Source organism: Aspergillus vadensis (assembly GCF_003184925.1).
Source record: "Aspergillus vadensis CBS 113365 unplaced genomic scaffold BO88scaffold_15, whole genome shotgun sequence".
Lineage (NCBI taxonomy): Eukaryota > Fungi > Ascomycota > Eurotiomycetes > Eurotiales > Aspergillaceae > Aspergillus > Aspergillus vadensis.
Genome location: NW_020292053.1, coordinates 770,506 through 787,165, shown reverse-complemented (window position 1 = coordinate 787,165; position 16,660 = coordinate 770,506). Strand labels below are relative to the sequence as shown.

The window sequence follows — 16,660 nt, the reverse complement described above, 5'->3', positions numbered from 1 at the left end:
ACGTTGTGGTTTCCCGCTCTGTTTGTCAAGCGCTGGAATTCTTAGCAATCACTTCGCTCGAATGTTAAATATCAACGAGTGTGTATTGAACATAGGATTATGATAGTTAAGGATAGTAATAGAAATTGAACGAATGACAGATGTGCCACCACACAATGACCATGAACAATATGATGCCCGGAGCACCACCCCCTACAATCCAAGCCACACCACCATGGGTTGCTTATTTACCTTAGGTCGAGTCCTCGGATGCCTTCACCACCACGGGAAAGCTTTCGCTCGCAATTTGTGCAGAGTCCTCCACCCACACCAGCTTGTAGACATCTTCAGTGTCCGTCTTTGCCGCCCAAAATTGTGCTTCCAGCTGGGTATTATTGTTGTAGACCAGCTGCGATGCAAAGAGGCCAAAGCCCGTGACCACATCATTCACCCCTTTAGCCTGGGCAAACGGTAGCACGCCGAGACAGTTGTCACTTTCCGGTCGGATGTACAGGGAGCCCGCGCGAGTGCCGTTCATGAACGTGCCGTTCACGATCCAGGACTCGTCGGTGATGGAGGGCAGGTCCCAATACATAGGTGTAAGGTCCGCAGCGGTGTTCTCCGGATTTTGAGCGATGTACAGGAGGCCTGAATTGTCAGTCAGCAGCGGATGAATGGTACATGACTCCGGAGGCCATACCATCACTGAGCCCATAAGCGATCGGATAAGCGGAAGAGTTCTGTCCGTAGGCCAACAAAGTGGCATTGGTCTCCGATCCCCGCTTGACATGGGTGCTCCAAGCAGCGCTGAGGCCAGCGTGAAAGGCGATCAGAGGGCAAAGAAAGCTCGTCCACTGCATCATGAGCTGGTGGTAGACCGGGTGTTGAAAAGGGAGGTGGGTAAAAATGTAAGAAACGAATATGAATGTAATGGACGTGCTTTGCGTTTTTCGGCCAACGAACAAAAACGTCGTTATCATACAATCCTATAAGGGAACCCTTCCCAAATATAGGCTCATTCCTTTAGTGGACCCCTAGCCCTTGAATGCCAAGGTTGAATATTCCTAGCATGCTCTGGGTTCTGGTACTCAAACGGAATTCCCGAGTGAGTCCGCGGGAAACCGGCAAAAATCTTCGACTGTATACGTGGTCCCCAAGCCATGCTAACGGCAGCGAAACCTTGTTCGATGCGTGGGTGACGCGCATGCCTGGCCCCAGAATAGGGCTGAATGGGAATGCCATTGTGTTGGCAGACACGGCAGAGCCGGTGGAAGACAGTAGAACTGCCATTACGATGGGGACGGAAAGCTTGGTGCCAAGAGCAGAAAAAATAGATGTTTTGGGTGGAACCAAACACAATGCCAGTGGAGACGGTTGTGTGATGACGTTGCGGAACCACGCGAGCCTGTGGCTGATACCAGCGATTCTGTGGATAATTCACTGTAGTCCGCGATCTTGACCCATCTGGTCTGTCCATCTTTGCCCCATGGGGCACTAGTCTCTGCACACTAGCTGGAGATTGTCCCGGCACCTACCCAGCAGAGCTTGGTCGACTCTCGATCGTCACGGTACAGGGCTCTCAGGGCTCTCAGTGTATCTGAAACTTGAACGTCTTACTCAACCCTGTGCCACCATGATAGCCCCCATATTTGTGGGAGCTGAGAGATCCTCGGGTGCTTCCCGTTGCTAAATTTCCCGGGGCTTCTTACGTACTGCAGGATTAAATGCCTCGAGCGCACCCGCTGGCCCTTCAGGTACTAGTATCTAACATTACTGTCCTACCTTCTCCCTCGGGTTGGTAGGCATAAATCCAACATCGTCAATGTGGCCGCTTATTTAAATTTCCGTTGTGCTCTGTCCGATCCCACATTTTCCATAGATCTATCCAATCATAACTCGATCTTTTGATGCTGACAGGAAGACTCAGAAATTTCCTGAATGTTGGTCAACGAGCAACGCAAGCAGGGCTTCTGGCATGCGTGTCGCTGGTGGGCCCTTCTTAATGGCACCCCCGATCGCGCCAATACTCAAGCCTAGGAGCTTGATGACCAAAGATAGACTCTCACTATCCCCATGTTGTCTTTAGCTTGCATGGATCGTCGGTGGGGGCGCGGGTGGGTGGCCCTGGTACCAAACACCATTGCCGGTACTCTACCACAGAGACGGACCATGGCCGAGCAGAGGTACCTGGACGTTGTCCGACAACGCTCAACCATCTCAAAGAAGCATATAAAACTTGACCATTTGGAAGCAGATATGCCACTGCTGCATAGCATCATTCAGTCCTCATTGTTGTGCACTTGTCATTCTTTGATGCTCTAGTTCTCTTCCTATACGTTCGCTGTGCCTTTTTACTCTATTCATTCCTTCTTTACTGATTCATTGAGTCGCTCGCTTCTATCTCTTTCACGCGTTACGTTCGCGTTAATGTTAGTATAATGTGGTTCTTCGCCTCTTTTCTTCTATCAGCCCTTGCTATACCACAGGCCATCGGGGCTTCCATCCCGTCCACCTCCAATTCCAAAGAATGCGTCAACAGTCCTACCAACCGGGCCTGCTGGCGAGACGGGTATAACATTTCGACCAACTACTATGAGGAGGTCCCTGATACCGGGGTCACGCGCGAGTACTGGTTCAATGTTGAAAATACCACCGCCGCTCCAGATGGCGTTGAACTTCCTGTTCAATTGATCAATGGCTCCTTCCCCGGCCCCACGATCATCGCAGACTGGGGTGATACAGTAAGTAAGTAGTATTTGCTCGTCCTGTTACTTTGTATTTAGTGATTGACTCCAGGGGTATCTAGTCGTCCATGTCACCAACTCCCTGCAGTCTAATGGAACGGGTCTGCACTTCCACGGAATTCGGCAGAACTGGACGGACCAGATGGACGGTGTCCCTAGTATCACGCAGTGCCCCATCGCTCCGGGACAGTCATACACCTACAAATGGCGTGCTGTGGAATATGGAACGGGATGGTATCACTCCCACTTCTACGTTCAGGCGTGGGATGGTGTGTTTGGTGGAATTCTGATCAATGGCCCTGCTACGGCCAACTACGATGTGGACCTAGGCCACATCTTCTTGAACGATTGGTATCATGTACGCTTTACCCCCTCCTCCTTGTAACCTCAGCATAATGCAGACGCAGGGCAGGCCTAATTTTGTCAGAAAACTGCCGACGAACTGGTCCTAGAATCCGCTACAAGTGGACCGCCCACTCCTCCCAACGGCCTAATCAATGGGACAAACACTTATGGCAACAACGGTTCGCGTTTCGAGACAACCTTTGATGCGGGTACCAGATACCGCATTCGCCTCGTCAACGCGGCAGCTGACAACCATTTCCGCTTCATGATTGATAATCACACCATGGAAGTGATTGCGGCAGATTTTGTCCCTATTCACCCCTACAACACCACACAACTGAGTATTGGCATGGGCCAGCGCTACGATGTCATTGTAACGGCTAAGCAACTGAACAGCGGGAACTTCTGGTTGCGCGCAATTCCCCAGGAGGCCTGCTCCGAGACGGATGGCTTGAACAATATCAAGGGCATCATTCGTTATGACAACTCTTCCACGGCAGACCCCACGACCTCGGCCTGGACTTATACTGACTCCTGTGCCGATGAGTCCTCCTCTGACCTCATCCCTTACGTAGCCATCAATGCCTCGGACAATTTTGCCTACAGTACAAGTGAAGAGGTCGCAATCGAGGTCGCCTCGAACGCCTTGCTGTGGACCATGAACAAGACCTCCTTCCACACCGAATGGGATTATCCTACGCTGATGCATGTGGCCAACCACAACTACACCTGGGCAGCCAAGGAGCGCATCATCCATCTCCCCTACCAGGACCAGTGGGTGTACCTGGTCGTCCACTCTCCCTTCGCCCAGGACCATCCCATGCACCTGCACGGCCATGACTTCTGGGTTCTGGCTTCGGGCTATGGTGATTTCGACGCAACAAAGACCGACGCCCTGACTTTGGTCAATGCCCCCCGGCGTGACGTGGCGATGATGCCCGCCAGTGGCTACTTGGTCATTGCGATCAAGACCAACAATCCAGGTGTAAGTGCTGACCTTTTTCCCCTTGGGCCAATCTGTTGGCTAATTGAGATGTGCAGGCTTGGCTCATGCACTGCCATATCGCTTGGCACACTTCTGAGGGCTTTGCGGTGCAGCTACTGGAGCGAGCCCCGGAGATTATCTACGACTACGAGACACTAAATGACACCTGCGCCAGCTGGAAGAGCTACATCGCGGCTCAAGATGTCGTGCAGCACGATTCTGGTGTTTAAAGGGTTGTGGTTGAAAGTGGCCGTTTTTGAACGACTAATAGGAAGTGAACATTCGTTATCATAATCCAACTAATCTTCCAGCTAGTTCATGAGCTTCCGTGACTTAGTAGGGCGCGCTGTGTCAGAACTGCCATTTTAATTAATGAGTCTATTTATCAACTTCGTATCATTGCTTTCTCATCATGAATCTCACCGAGGGTCAGGTGTCAATACTCGCCGTTACGTGTTTCTTACATTACTAAAACATACTTCCACCGATACGCTGACAGACATTGTGCGTAATGTAACGTAAGTAATACTTACCATGTATCAAGCTCCCGCATGGGCTGGTAGTGTCACAAAAATATATATATTAAACAGTCGCCCCATGTTCACTGCACCTCTGAAACTACTCCAATGACACGAAAACAATCGCACTTGATATGTATCTTGGGAGCGTCGGTATAGAAGGAACATCCTAATTCATCAGCGGTCATGGTTCGAATTCCTCTAAAGCCCCCGGAGTACTCCAGGATGAGTCCCCGCTTCTCAGTTGACTCGATTGCTCTGCTCTCCGTTTCGGACCTCGAGGAGGAAGACTTGATCACACCCAGAAGAGCAACCGGCAGACGCCTTCCATTCTTTAGGCAACTATCATTAGGGGCCATTGTTTTCTACCCCAGGCGTTCTCTTTACTGTGGGAATCGTCGCATCCTTCCCCGTCGGCTTGGTGGCCTTGTCCGGCTGATGATAGGCTTCTTGATCTTGTTGGTCGCTTTGACGGGCATACTGTGGCCCTCGTATACGCATCTACCACCGCACTACCAGCTCCTCCACCAACAGGCCTCTAGAAGCGGCATTACAGGGCGAGGGAACCCGCATAATGAGACAGTTTTCATTGCAGCGATCCTGTACGACCCGGATGGTAAGCTAGCCAACGGGAGATGGGGACATGATTTATTACACCTAATCAATCTGCTAGGTGAAGAAAACGTCTTCCTCAGCCTCTACGAGAATGACAGTGGCATTAGAGGTCGGAGTGCCCTTCGAGGTCTGGAGGGCCGACTGCCGTGCAACAGTTCCATACAAATTGAACTGGACCTGGACTTGACCGCATTCCCGACAGTAACGATCCCCGGGGGAGGGGAACGGGTGAAGCGAACAGACTACCTTGCAGAGATGCGGAATCGTGCCCTACGGCCACTGGATGAGCATCCAGAGATTATCTACGACAAGATACTATACCTGAACGACGTGATATTTGATCCAATTGACGTGCTTCATCTTCTATTCTCTACTAATATCGATGAGAACGGGGTAGCCCAATACCGGGCCGCATGCGCAGTCGATTTTATCAATGCGTTCAAGTTCTATGATACATATGCCACAAGAGACCTGGAAGGCTATGGGATTGGCCTCCAGTTCTTCCCCTGGTTTACTTCAGCGGGGTCAGGCTTGAGTCGTAAAGACGTGCTGGAAGGCAAAGATGCTGTTCGGGTGCGCAGCTGCTGGGGTGGAATGGTGGCCTTCGATGCAAAGTACTTTCAACGACCCGACAACCCGGTTCGCTTTCGCGCCGATCCCGATTTGTTCTATGATGGATCAGAATGCTGCATTATTCACGCCGATATCCAAGATCCACCATTGGACCATACAAAGACCGCAGACACGGGCATTTACATGAACCCGTTTGTGCGGGTAGCATACGACGAGCGCAGCCACTCCTGGCTGTGGGTCACACGGCGATTTGAGAAATTATACCCAATTGTCCACAATATTGTCAACCATCTGGCCGGTTTGCCTCGATACAATCCACGTCGGAGCGAAACTCCCGGCCAGGTGGTCAGGGATACGGTCTGGGTGCCCGATGCGACCGATGCACGCGGGGGCGCATTCCGTGAAGTGGACCGTGTCGCGGGGAATGACGGATTCTGCGCAGATGGATTTGGAGGATATCGGGGGCTTTCAGTGATTGTGGAGAACCGGCAGCCTGGCCAGGATGGCTGGGAGGATATTCCAGTGCCATCAATCTAGTTATTTGCTCATGAAACGTCCCGGGGCATACTATAGACTTGCAGAGACTAGGCCACCCTATGAGTATTGTTGTCTTCTTCAGCGGATGCTCCTCAGAGTAACAGACCCTGGGGCACTTTGGACCACGTTCGACACTTGCCAAACACCGTTCGACAGAGCTTGCCATACTCAACTCGCAAGTTGAACTCTCTCCAAGATCCTTGCGCGTGATGGTACAAGCGCGCAGAGGGGTCCGAGATGGGCTTGGAACCCATGTTTCCATACTTCCCTCGACCGGGACTGTTTAGAATTAGCGCATGGCAAGAGATGCATGTGAAGTAGACGGGCTATACCTGAATCCAGTGATGGGCAAAACCAAGACATCCTCCACTAATTTACTTTCCCCTCCATCCTGCAAGCCTGACAACGCGTTCCATCGGAGGCCGACCGTAGCTTCGAGCCAGCTCTGCACCGCATGAGTAAATGCGACAGGTCCAGTGAGGGTGAGGGGATCTAGTGCGTCCAGATCGTTCGAATGCGGCTGAAGCGCAGGTTCCATGAAAAGACGGTCGAGAAAGATCTGCAAGATTGGATGACCTGGCGCCCATGCAAAGGCCCACTGGGTCAACTGCACGGGCAGCAGGTATCCCATGCGCCAGTAGGTATCACTGTTCGGCGGACAGTCTGCTTCTAACCCAACGATTGCATGGACAGAACCTGTAGAATTATACACATGCCCAGTCTCGTGATCTTCCCAAGGCAAAATATCAGTCTCGGCGATCCAATATGTCGGCAATTGTAGAGGCTCAGTGTCGATATCTGCGTACTACGTGTTTGTCAGTTACCTACACGTGTAATGATATAAAGACCCGGGCATTTCACTCACAACCCCTCCGATCCACTTGGACACGAGAATCCGGAAGACATCCGACCGTTCCACGTGGCTGGGTAAAGCATAGAACTGTTTCTCCCGTTCTGGCTCGAACCGCCGAATGAACTGTCGTATTCCGTCATCGTCCCACAAAAAATAAGCCATCTGCTCGTCTACCGTGCGCAACCATTTCTCCGTGCTCTGCTGTAACACGTGTGGCCAGGTGTCAACGCGCGTGCTCTTCCAGGTTTGGTGGACGATCAGGGGGATTGAGGAGTGCGGGATCTGTCGTTCAGTCGTCTGGGCCAAGCGCAACACTCGCTCGGCGGCGTCGACGATGTTCTCGGGATGCTGTCTCGTCCCATTTGTCCAGGTCGGTGGGATGTACCACGCTGGAGACAACCTGTCTTAGCCGACGAGTTCAAAGTCTTACTCAGCAGTCATATGTTGCTTACCTCCACCACTGCGAGTGTTCGTATGAACGCGTTCGAACAGCAATGGGTAACGGTGTTGAAGAAGAGAAATCTGTTTAACCGAGGTATCAGGCTGTTGAAGTAACCAGGTGAAAAGCACTAGGAAGCAAAGTGCGCCCAGCACGGGACGTCGTAACATGTAGCGCCAGACCATCGTTGTGATGAGTATAATACTCCAGGGAAGGCGGGTGGGAAAGTCGATTTATCCGGCATCAGTAGAGGTTAGCAAAGGCCATGATAATCTTTCATTGGGGGGTGGCTAGGCAGACATGGATATGCCTTGGTCTTCGACTTTTTCTGCGTCGTGGCTAGTCTTGACTGCAACGCCAGGCCGGTGTATAACTTCCCGCGGGTCCCGTCACTTGTAATGCGGCTGCCTAGCAATGGCCCCTAAAAATCACTAACCCTAAGCTCAGAACCTTGCCCTGGCTGGACCCTGGCTACAGTGACTACTAATCCAAGGAAGTACTAGTAGGTGTCATAATACGAGGTCAATCACACGTCCTGGCCAATGGGGGGCTGGAATGGCTCGCATGGCTTACAGAATTCGAGCCATCATCAGGGCCTGCGCCCTACGCAGCCCTAGCCGCGGTGGGGTCGAAGCTTAGTATTGCTTGGATTCGTGGACCCTTTTTTAGGCCAGATGGCAGTGCATCTCTGGTGGGGGCTGATTCACTTGTTGTTATTACAAAGAAAAAGCTTTCTGCCCTGTTTGCCCTGTGGTCTCTCTGTGATGAGCATAGGTATGATTCGCTGCGTACCCTGGCCAATTTGCTTGCACAGCATTACCTAAAAAGGGGAAAACTACAACTCTCCAGACGCGGGACTGTCCGTAGTACCAGTCGCGACTTGCCAATTGCTGATCATGTCTCCACCCTTGCTCTCCGGTCGTGTCAGCACAGTCCAAACCCAGGGGAACATCCCACCGGCCTCGGAAAGAAGCTCGGAAAGTCGAGTTGTCCAGGCAGAAACGGGACCGGAGGATTACTGGTGAAACCCATCTGCGATACACACAAATACCACTGGCGTGTCCCGTATCACAACTGTATTACCAGTCGGAGCTTGCCTTTTTGGCGGCTCAAAACCCGTCCATCACTGCCTCCTTCACTATTCAATTACATCCCTCAAATAGCCTCTCCATATCCATTATGTACCTTTTCCTTCCTTGCCATGCCTTGTCTCAGCCCCAAAGCCTTCCAGGCACTGTCAGCCAGCCGCAATGGCTCCCGCGCGCCTCCGACTTGTGCTGGCAGCCCTCTTACTGTTCATCCTAACCTCCCTGCTCGCCCCGTTTGTTTGCAATCTTTACCTACTGCTTCGATTACCGTTTGTGTGGAAAGCCTCATCCGCCGATGCTATCATCACTGAACAGAATGATGGATTCGACTTGACCTTTTCCGACTACAACAGCACATACTCCGTCGCCGACACCGGCCTGCCTGTTCCAGTCCCCGCAAGGCTGCACCACGTCCAATTGGGCACACAGACCCCACGAGCAGAATGGCAGGCTGCTCGAGACGAGTGTATCAAGCAACATCCGGACTGGGAGACGTTTCTATGGACGGACGAAAACGCTAGCCGCTTCGTGCAGAATCACTATCCGCACTTTCTCCTCACGTGGGAAAGTTACCCGCACCTTGTCCAGCGCGTGGATGCATTGCGATACATGATCCTGCACAAGTATGGGGGTGCCGTGTTGGATTATGATCTGGCATGTAAACGGTCGTTAGAACCTCTGCGTCGATTCGAGTTCGTCGCGCCGGCGGCCAACCCCGTTGGTATCTCCATTGGCATGATGCTGGCGGCACCGAACAATACCTACGTTGGTGATCTGGTGCGGAATCTGCCAACCTTCAATCGAAGATGGTCGTTATTGCCTTACATCACAGTTATGTTCAGCACGGGATGCCACTATGCCTCGTACGTCGCTCTGTAACGCTTAAAGAGAACATAGATTAGGGCTAACAAGTTATAGAACCATTTACACCATGCAGCGCGATACCTCTACCCTCCGCGTCCTAACTGGTCCCCCCGAGAACCCACGAATGCATATGCTCAACGGTGTGGTCAATACCCCGCTCTTTCGGCATTTGGGCAGTTCCTCCTGGCACGAGAAAGACGCAAGATTTATCAAGGCGTTTGCGAATATGGATCAACGGGTGGCGTTTGGAATGGTTCTGGTCGCCTTGGCGGGAGGATGCTGGGCTGTGAGCCTATGTGTCTCTCGGGGCCGGGAATGGCACCAGAGGGACGCAGTGTCGCAGGAGATAGAGATGTTACGGAAAGCACATGATTCTTGAATATTTGTAATTTCTACCTAGACATTTTGCTCACGGTTCTACGTTTGGATACCATATTGGAGACAAATAATTTTGCTTAATGAAAGAATATTTGACAGAACATAATCACTGTCTATGCTATCCGATACAGATTATTAAACCACATATAACGGCTCACTACCAAGTACAACACCCGGTCCCATGAATACTGACTATCATGTTGACTGAATGCTGTTCGCGCAGTCAGGTAGGTCTGCCACGGACTTACTAGCAGCGCTCTATTTCCGTAAATGTCGTGTCCTGTTGGCGCCGGCGCGGCTGTCAGGATCGCTGCCCCGATGCGCCAGGTGAATGGCACGGAAGTCAAGATCAGATCAATGAGCGACGAGTACTTGCGCAGGAGGAATGTACTCTGTAGGGCATAGACTGGCGGGGCATGCGGAAAGTCCTCTGCGTATTTTCTGCTCCCTGTTAGCCTCATTGCTTTGACTAGTATGTGTATCATTCACCTACCGGATACCGGCACTCACGGCCCTATGGTTGATATGGCCGGAAACTCCGCCGTTATCGAAGGTGAAGATCTTCTGTAGGCTTAATACTTGGCCACTGGTTTTGAAGGGCGTAGGGCAAACGTACCAGATCCACTTTCCACATGTGAACGTAGTGGGCGACTATGTCCTGGATGACATCCTGGCGCCACCACTTCTTTGGATTGTCCTGCAAGGCACCGTGCTCTAGAACAACACAGCGAGCAGATGAGATACCGAGTGCGGCACAACTACGTTCTATTTCAGCCTTGCGAATATCTCCTTGACCATGATAGTCGCCTGCACCTCATTAGAAGATATACTACTCGGGAGAATTCTGGTGGAGAAATGACGCACCCGTTGATAGCACTAACAAGGAACGAGTGACCTCCGGGTTGTCGTGGGCGTGGAGGATAGTCGGGCTAAAAAACAAAGTCTCATCATCGGGATGTGCCGTGACGAGAAGGACGTTCCGCGCTTGCTGGATGGTGTGTGGAACAAGACGCGGATCTCCCGCGAGGTAGTATGCGAGAAGAAGATACAGGAAGATGGAGACCGACAGCAGGATCAGAGCCGAGTACGCTATCAGACATCTCCAGTCATGTCGCCGCACTCGGCGAAGTAGGCTCCTGAACAGGCGGGTTGGGGTTGCCATCGATGGGCTAGGTGTTGTTTGTACGGAAGTGGTGCCAAGATGATATCCTGGCTGGGTGTAATCGGGTCCTCCACACGGCAATCCAGTGTGTGGCATGGCCCTGCACCGATTTTTTCTGACAGTAAAAGAGAGAAGAAGAAAACCCTCGGTCTCTGGGAGGCCTGGGGAGTGTCGGGATCCGCGGACAACATCGATGTTGTGTATGTAATCTGCGGTAATATATGATCCTGAAATACATCATGTTGTAAGTATGGTGAGTAACAATACCGGGTGTGACGAAGATCGGGGGTTTCCGCAGCTCGCACAACACACGCACCAGAAGCTTCGCCCGTTAGCCTCAATTCCAACACGCAAATATACTAGGCAGCAATATAGGCTTCTCCCGTCATTGGCTCGGCTCGATAAGCTTGATACGTTCTCCGAAAGCGAGTGATTTACCTGGCCAATGGCTGCAGCATGAGGATGATCTAGTGTTAATGGCCAAGGGGCTAAGGGTGAAACAAGGCTGACAAGCTTTACTGACGAAAGAAGGAAAAGAACACCACCTTTATGGAGTAGTTCATATGTAAGACCAACTGAAACGGAGCCAAAGCCAAAGGTCTATTGGTTCCGGGCTTGCCCCAGGGAAATGAGCAATATTGACGAGCCCGTCATAATAGGGGTCCTGTCAGACCTCCGTCCTCCAGATCGACACGCCTAACGATCGGCCCCAGCCGTCATCGAGGGTCTAGGCAATAAAGCGATCGATCACTAGGGTATCGAACATCTAATTTGCTTGGCTATATGCTGAAAATGGCCCTTAGTGGTAATAGTAACCTCTTTCTTCGGTCTCACTATATGAAGTAGGGTTTGCTTAGCGCAGCCACAGGGTATCTAGTAGCTGAGGTCCTCTTCGTTGGTTACACCAATAGCCTGCCACCAAGTGGGAGGTTTTTTAGGCCCATCTGCAACCGGTCATGCAACTCCGAGTAGCTCGCGTTCTGATGACTGCAATTTCATCCTTGAGTTGACGCACACGATACTGTCTCTTTCAGTGCCAGGTCAGGGAAATAAAGGCCCCCTGAGTATGGAGAATATAATCGTAGATACTTGTCCATTCGTGAACCGCATATATGTATGTATACATATAGTATGAATTATTCGTATAGACCATGTGTACGAACATATAATATCGGGAGCTCGAGGGCAGTATAGACCGACTAATATGCCGGCGCATTGCCAAGACAAGTAACTCCCACCGTATCCCACGGCTCACTAAGAATGCCTCCTCTTCTTCGGGACACTTGTAAGCCATGAACTGACAGGACAACAATTGGTTGTCGAGAGTTTCTATTCTGAGTGACGTGCAACCCTTCTGCTGCCACATATGGGATGCGGCCGCAGCAGGTGCAGATGACATGCAGGAAGGTTGCCACGGCAATCCCGAGCTTGTCCCGACACGTTCCCAACTTCATTCATGAATTCAACTTTCTTCCTACCAGTTGAACTTCTGTTTCGCACGATGCTCACTCGGCTCAGTCTATACCTCCTGGCTCTGTTCTCTCCCGCCAGTAGCGATAGCATCCACCAAAGAACTTATTTCTACGTTGGGGGAAACTACTCGGTCACTGAGAATGGCGAGCATGTATACACTAATCAGATCTATGTCGAGAAATTGACGCCCGTACAAGTGACTCAGCCATATCCGCTTGTTTTTATACATGGCCAGGCTCAGACAGCGACAGTAGGACAGCCCAGTCTCAGTCGGCGGAATGGCACTAACAGAGCATGGACAGAACTGGTTGAACAAGCCAGACGGCCAGCCAGGATGGGCATCGTACTTCCTTGACAAGGGCTACGAATGCTACCTGTTCGATCAGCCGTTCCGCGGCCGCAGTCCCTGGCAAATCTCCAACGGTCCACTGGAGACGTACTCGGCCGAACACCTGCAGCGATACTTCACCGCGCCTGAACGGTATGGGCTGTGGCCACAAGCATCCCTGCACACCCAGTGGCCTGGAGCTGGGGTCATGCGTGATCCCATATTTGACTCCTACTACGCCTGTGCTGTGCCATTTGTCAGTGATAATGTGCTGCAGCAAACTGCCATGCGCGACGCGGGCGCCGCCCTGCTGGATCGAATTGGCCGGCCAGTTATTTTGATGGCTCATTCGCAAGGCGGGATCATGGCATGGCTACTAGCCGACCAACGGTCCGATCTGGTACACTCGATTGTCTCCATCGAGCCTGGTGGTCCACCGTTCAGCAACGCAATGTTTGGAAATACAACTGCCCGGGCATACGGGCTGACAGACATCCCCATTGCATACTCGCCGCCGGTGTTGGACCCGAGCACAGATTTCTCCACCACCATCTTGCCGTCCAACTCGTCAATCCTAGCAGACTGCATCATTCAGGCAGACGACCCCCCTGCGAGGCAACTGGTGAACCTGAGCAAGATTCCTGTGCTCTTAGTGACGACGGAAGCATCATACCATGCGCAGTATGATTGGTGCACGGTGAGGTTCTTGCAACAGGCTGGGGTACAGGCTGAACACTTGCAGTTGTCAGATATCGACATCCATGGTAATGGTCATATGGTATTTCTGGAGGAGAACAGTGATGAGGTTGCGGCTGTCATTCATCGCAGGATTGGAGAGTCCGATTACATGGATGGCAAAGCTGAGCTTTGATGTGATCTTAGCAAGAATAATGGGGCTTGCTTGCGGGAAGCGTGTTTCAGAGTAACCTTGACATATTCAGGTAGAGTGCGCTCATCTTGTCCAGACCAACCTGTTCATATTATGGCTACGAAATCAGCGACTGTTTTACCATAATTCTCTGAGCCTTTCGCACCGGTGCGCCTAAATTCATTGCCGGTGGGGTTCCTAGAGAATTAGTACCTGGGGCATAAAGACAGTGCGACGCATGGGCCTCTCTCAACGTCAACGTCCACGTAAGCAAAGCTGTGGGCGTTAGAGAAGGAATCGACCTGTCAATAACTTGCTGCAGGTTAATGATCCTACTGAAATAAACTGAGATAAAAGCCGGGCTTCATTACTAGTTATCAATATGCAGCGATAGTACAGTATGATGCTCCCCTGCTAATACGTCCAGAGCGCCAATCTGGCAGCACGATTGCGTTGCATTGAGTTCTAACGATTGATTAATGTACATATAGACTCACAGCAACATATCTCTTAGCCAAGAGTCATGGTGCTGAAATGCGACCGTAGGAAATGTTCTCCCCCAAGCAACCCCGGCTAAGGGCATCGGGGAGGACGGCTGCCAGTATTGCCTTTTTGGGCAGAAATCCCCACTCCCCGCCTCCCCGCGAAGCGGAGAAACGGAGTAACAGCCTCTCCCCTATTTGGACATCGGGGTTCGCACAACAAAGAACTCAAGTCTGACAGTATAAGCCAGAGGGAGACCCAAGATAAACCTTTCCAGCAGCACATATTAATCGTTCTCAATGGCATCCACCACTGCGTGCGAATCCATCTCGCTCACCGAACCGGGAGAGCGACCAATCCCGATGGTGCCAGAAGAACCAAACAATGATTCTTCCGTTACCGAGGCTAAAGTCCCTTACCTGAAGCTCATCGCATCGGGCTTCTCCTTTTTCGTCGCTGGTGTCAACGACGGCAGTCTAGGCTCCTTGCTTCCCTACGTGCTCGAGACGTATCGCGTTAGTACCGGTCTGGTAATTGTTGTGTAGGTCCGCCCGAAGCATAAACCCACCCACCTACAGTTAATGATAGTTATGCTAGTTATGTTACAACTCTCGTGGGCTGGTTGGTGGCCGCCCTAACCAATAGCACCGCCTGTCAATACCTTGGATTAGGTTCTATGCTCGCTCTGGGGGCTACGCTTCAGGTGCTAGCCCATGTCCTGCGTGCCTGGCTTCCGCCGTTCCCATTGTATGCTATAACCTTCTTCCTAGCTAGTCTAGGACAAGCATTCAATGATACCCATGCCAATACATATGTCGCTGCGGTCAAGGCCGCCCACCGATGGCTCGGCTTTATCCATGCCATGTACATGGCTGGGTGTCTCGTCGGGCCATTGGTGGCTACCGCTGTGGCGGCTGCTAATAGGCAATCACAGTGGAATTTATTCTATGTCTTTCCACTTGGTTTGGGGTTAGTCAACCTGATCCTGGTATTGATAGCCTTCCGCGATAGCATGTCCGTCCATCATTCATCAGAAGCCGTTCAAAGCGACGACCCGCGGGCTTCGGGTCAGAACAGTCGCGGTACCCGTGCCGTAAGGGAGATCAAGGATACACTTCGTGTACCAGCTGTCTGGTTGACAAGTCTCTATTTTTTCTTTTTCCTGGGAGCGGCCATCACGGCCGGTGGTAAGTCAACCCATATTCGGTCGAGTGAACAAGAGACTCACTGTGGTTAGGATGGATTGTCGAGTACCTTGTTCGCGTTCGGCATGGTGATGTGCACCAGATGGGTTATATCCCGACGGGGTTCTATGGCGGAGCTTTTCTTGGTCGACTAGTTTTAGCCGAACCGACTTATCGTCTAGGAGAGCGTCGCATGATATTCATATACGCTGCCCTGTGTGCTGGGTTAGAGCTGGTGTTCTGGCTGTTAGTTCGTCCAGTGTTACTCTCCACATCTTCATTATCTGACACATACTATAGTGTGCCCAATATAGGCGTTGAGGCCATGGCCATTTGCTTGTTGGGCTTCTTCTCGGGGCCCTTCTTCGCAACAGTGAGTTCTGTTCCATTCTACAATAGCATTCACCATCTAACATCGCACACAGGGAATATCGGTCGCATCTAGAATCTTTCCGGCTAACATTCGTTCCTCCGGGATTGGTACGTGGATTCCATGGTAATCCAACAAGCAACGTGTTAACTCTATGTATCCAGCATTCGTCTTTGTGCTGGGGCAGATTGGAGGATCGCTCTTCCCCGTATTGACGGGCATCATCTCTTCCCACACCGGCGTCAAGGCCCTGCAGCCCATGTTATTGGCTCTACTGTGCGCTACGGGGATCAGCTGGCTACTGGTGCCTACTAAGGCGCCGAGACTGCGTGAAGATTGATCTACTAACCAACAAGTAACTGTGGTTACTGGCTACAATTGACATCTATCAGTTGCTTCTACGCTGTATGTGATCTTTGTGTTGTTTGGATATGACGCGACGGCATTAATGATTGGGTATTGGATGAGAAAGGACATGTCAAACAGACTAGTATGTTGTTAATATCTCAAGAACGCACCCAGCTAAAGAGAGAAAGAGTAGGTATCGGCAGAGCTGCTTGAATGGGAAGGTTCGGCGATCGCCTGTTTGTGAACTTCAAGCGATAGAGTATGAGTGGGGGACTAAGTTCCCCCTACGAACCATTCGAAAGGGGCACTGTCTTATAATTGTATCCAATGGCACTTTGCAAAGCATGCGTGCGTACTCGAAAAGCTAAACCAGAAAGCGCAGCGTAGTCGCAGGGACTCAGTAGGTATAAGGATGGGAAATGGCTACCGGGCTAAGGATATAGAGAGGGTCGATAGATACCGATGAAGGAAGCTTTCGTAAGCAGGAGTGATCTACAAGGGGCCTGCACGCGAACAAACCCGGCAA

At 51.5% G+C, this 16,660-nt stretch overlaps 8 protein-coding genes across 8 annotated transcripts; 5 read left to right on the top strand and 3 right to left on the bottom strand.

Moving 5' to 3' along the window:
* Positions 1-175: 175 nt before the first annotated feature.
* BO88DRAFT_465087 (uncharacterized protein) lies at positions 176-839 on the bottom strand (the record flags this gene model as incomplete). The annotated part of the gene is made up of 2 exons (XM_025711385.1): positions 176-627; positions 680-839. 2 exons carry the CDS (start codon positions 837-839, stop codon positions 233-235), a joined length of 555 nt encoding a protein of 184 aa, XP_025561859.1. The 3' UTR covers positions 176-232.
* Positions 840-2,316: 1,477 nt separating this feature from the next.
* Positions 2,317-4,415, top strand: BO88DRAFT_465080 (multicopper oxidase). The gene is made up of 4 exons (XM_025711384.1): positions 2,317-2,724; positions 2,786-3,081; positions 3,151-4,053; positions 4,110-4,415. Exons 1-4 carry the CDS (start codon positions 2,418-2,420, stop codon positions 4,281-4,283), a joined length of 1,680 nt encoding a protein of 559 aa, XP_025561858.1. The 5' UTR covers positions 2,317-2,417; the 3' UTR covers positions 4,284-4,415.
* Positions 4,416-4,796: 381 nt separating this feature from the next.
* BO88DRAFT_454950 (glycosyltransferase family 69 protein) lies at positions 4,797-6,296 on the top strand (the record flags this gene model as incomplete). The annotated part of the gene is made up of 2 exons (XM_025710841.1): positions 4,797-5,187; positions 5,245-6,296. The coding sequence occupies 2 exons, from the start codon at positions 4,797-4,799 to the stop codon at positions 6,294-6,296; spliced, it is 1,443 nt and encodes a 480-aa protein (XP_025561857.1).
* Positions 6,297-6,342: 46 nt separating this feature from the next.
* On the bottom strand, positions 6,343-7,926 carry och3 (glycosyltransferase family 32 protein). The gene is made up of 4 exons (XM_025713096.1): positions 7,602-7,926; positions 7,162-7,538; positions 6,629-7,101; positions 6,343-6,575 (listed from the first exon to the last, which is right to left on the bottom strand). The coding sequence occupies exons 1-4, from the start codon at positions 7,771-7,773 to the stop codon at positions 6,389-6,391; spliced, it is 1,209 nt and encodes a 402-aa protein (XP_025561856.1). The 5' UTR covers positions 7,774-7,926; the 3' UTR covers positions 6,343-6,388.
* Positions 7,927-8,838: 912 nt separating this feature from the next.
* Positions 8,839-9,919, top strand: BO88DRAFT_426707 (glycosyltransferase family 32 protein; the record flags this gene model as incomplete). The annotated part of the gene is made up of 2 exons (XM_025708927.1): positions 8,839-9,539; positions 9,595-9,919. 2 exons carry the CDS (start codon positions 8,839-8,841, stop codon positions 9,917-9,919), a joined length of 1,026 nt encoding a protein of 341 aa, XP_025561855.1.
* Positions 9,920-10,031: 112 nt separating this feature from the next.
* On the bottom strand, positions 10,032-11,080 carry BO88DRAFT_465068 (PIG-L family deacetylase; the record flags this gene model as incomplete). Its single annotated transcript, XM_025711383.1, has 4 exons — positions 10,032-10,362; positions 10,412-10,479; positions 10,535-10,725; positions 10,783-11,080. 4 exons carry the CDS (start codon positions 11,078-11,080, stop codon positions 10,032-10,034), a joined length of 888 nt encoding a protein of 295 aa, XP_025561854.1.
* A 1,498-nt stretch (positions 11,081-12,578) lies between these two features.
* Positions 12,579-13,746, top strand: BO88DRAFT_368103 (alpha/beta hydrolase; the record flags this gene model as incomplete). Its single annotated transcript, XM_025704100.1, has 2 exons — positions 12,579-12,803; positions 12,856-13,746. Coding segments are annotated over 2 exons (1,113 nt in total), but the record flags the coding sequence as incomplete, so codon positions are not given.
* Positions 13,747-14,463: 717 nt separating this feature from the next.
* BO88DRAFT_391003 (putative MFS transporter) lies at positions 14,464-16,490 on the top strand. Its single transcript, XM_025704983.1, has 6 exons — positions 14,464-14,773; positions 14,830-15,374; positions 15,470-15,662; positions 15,717-15,789; positions 15,842-15,896; positions 15,951-16,490. The coding sequence occupies exons 1-6, from the start codon at positions 14,532-14,534 to the stop codon at positions 16,124-16,126; spliced, it is 1,284 nt and encodes a 427-aa protein (XP_025561852.1). The 5' UTR covers positions 14,464-14,531; the 3' UTR covers positions 16,127-16,490.
* Positions 16,491-16,660: the final 170 nt, after the last annotated feature.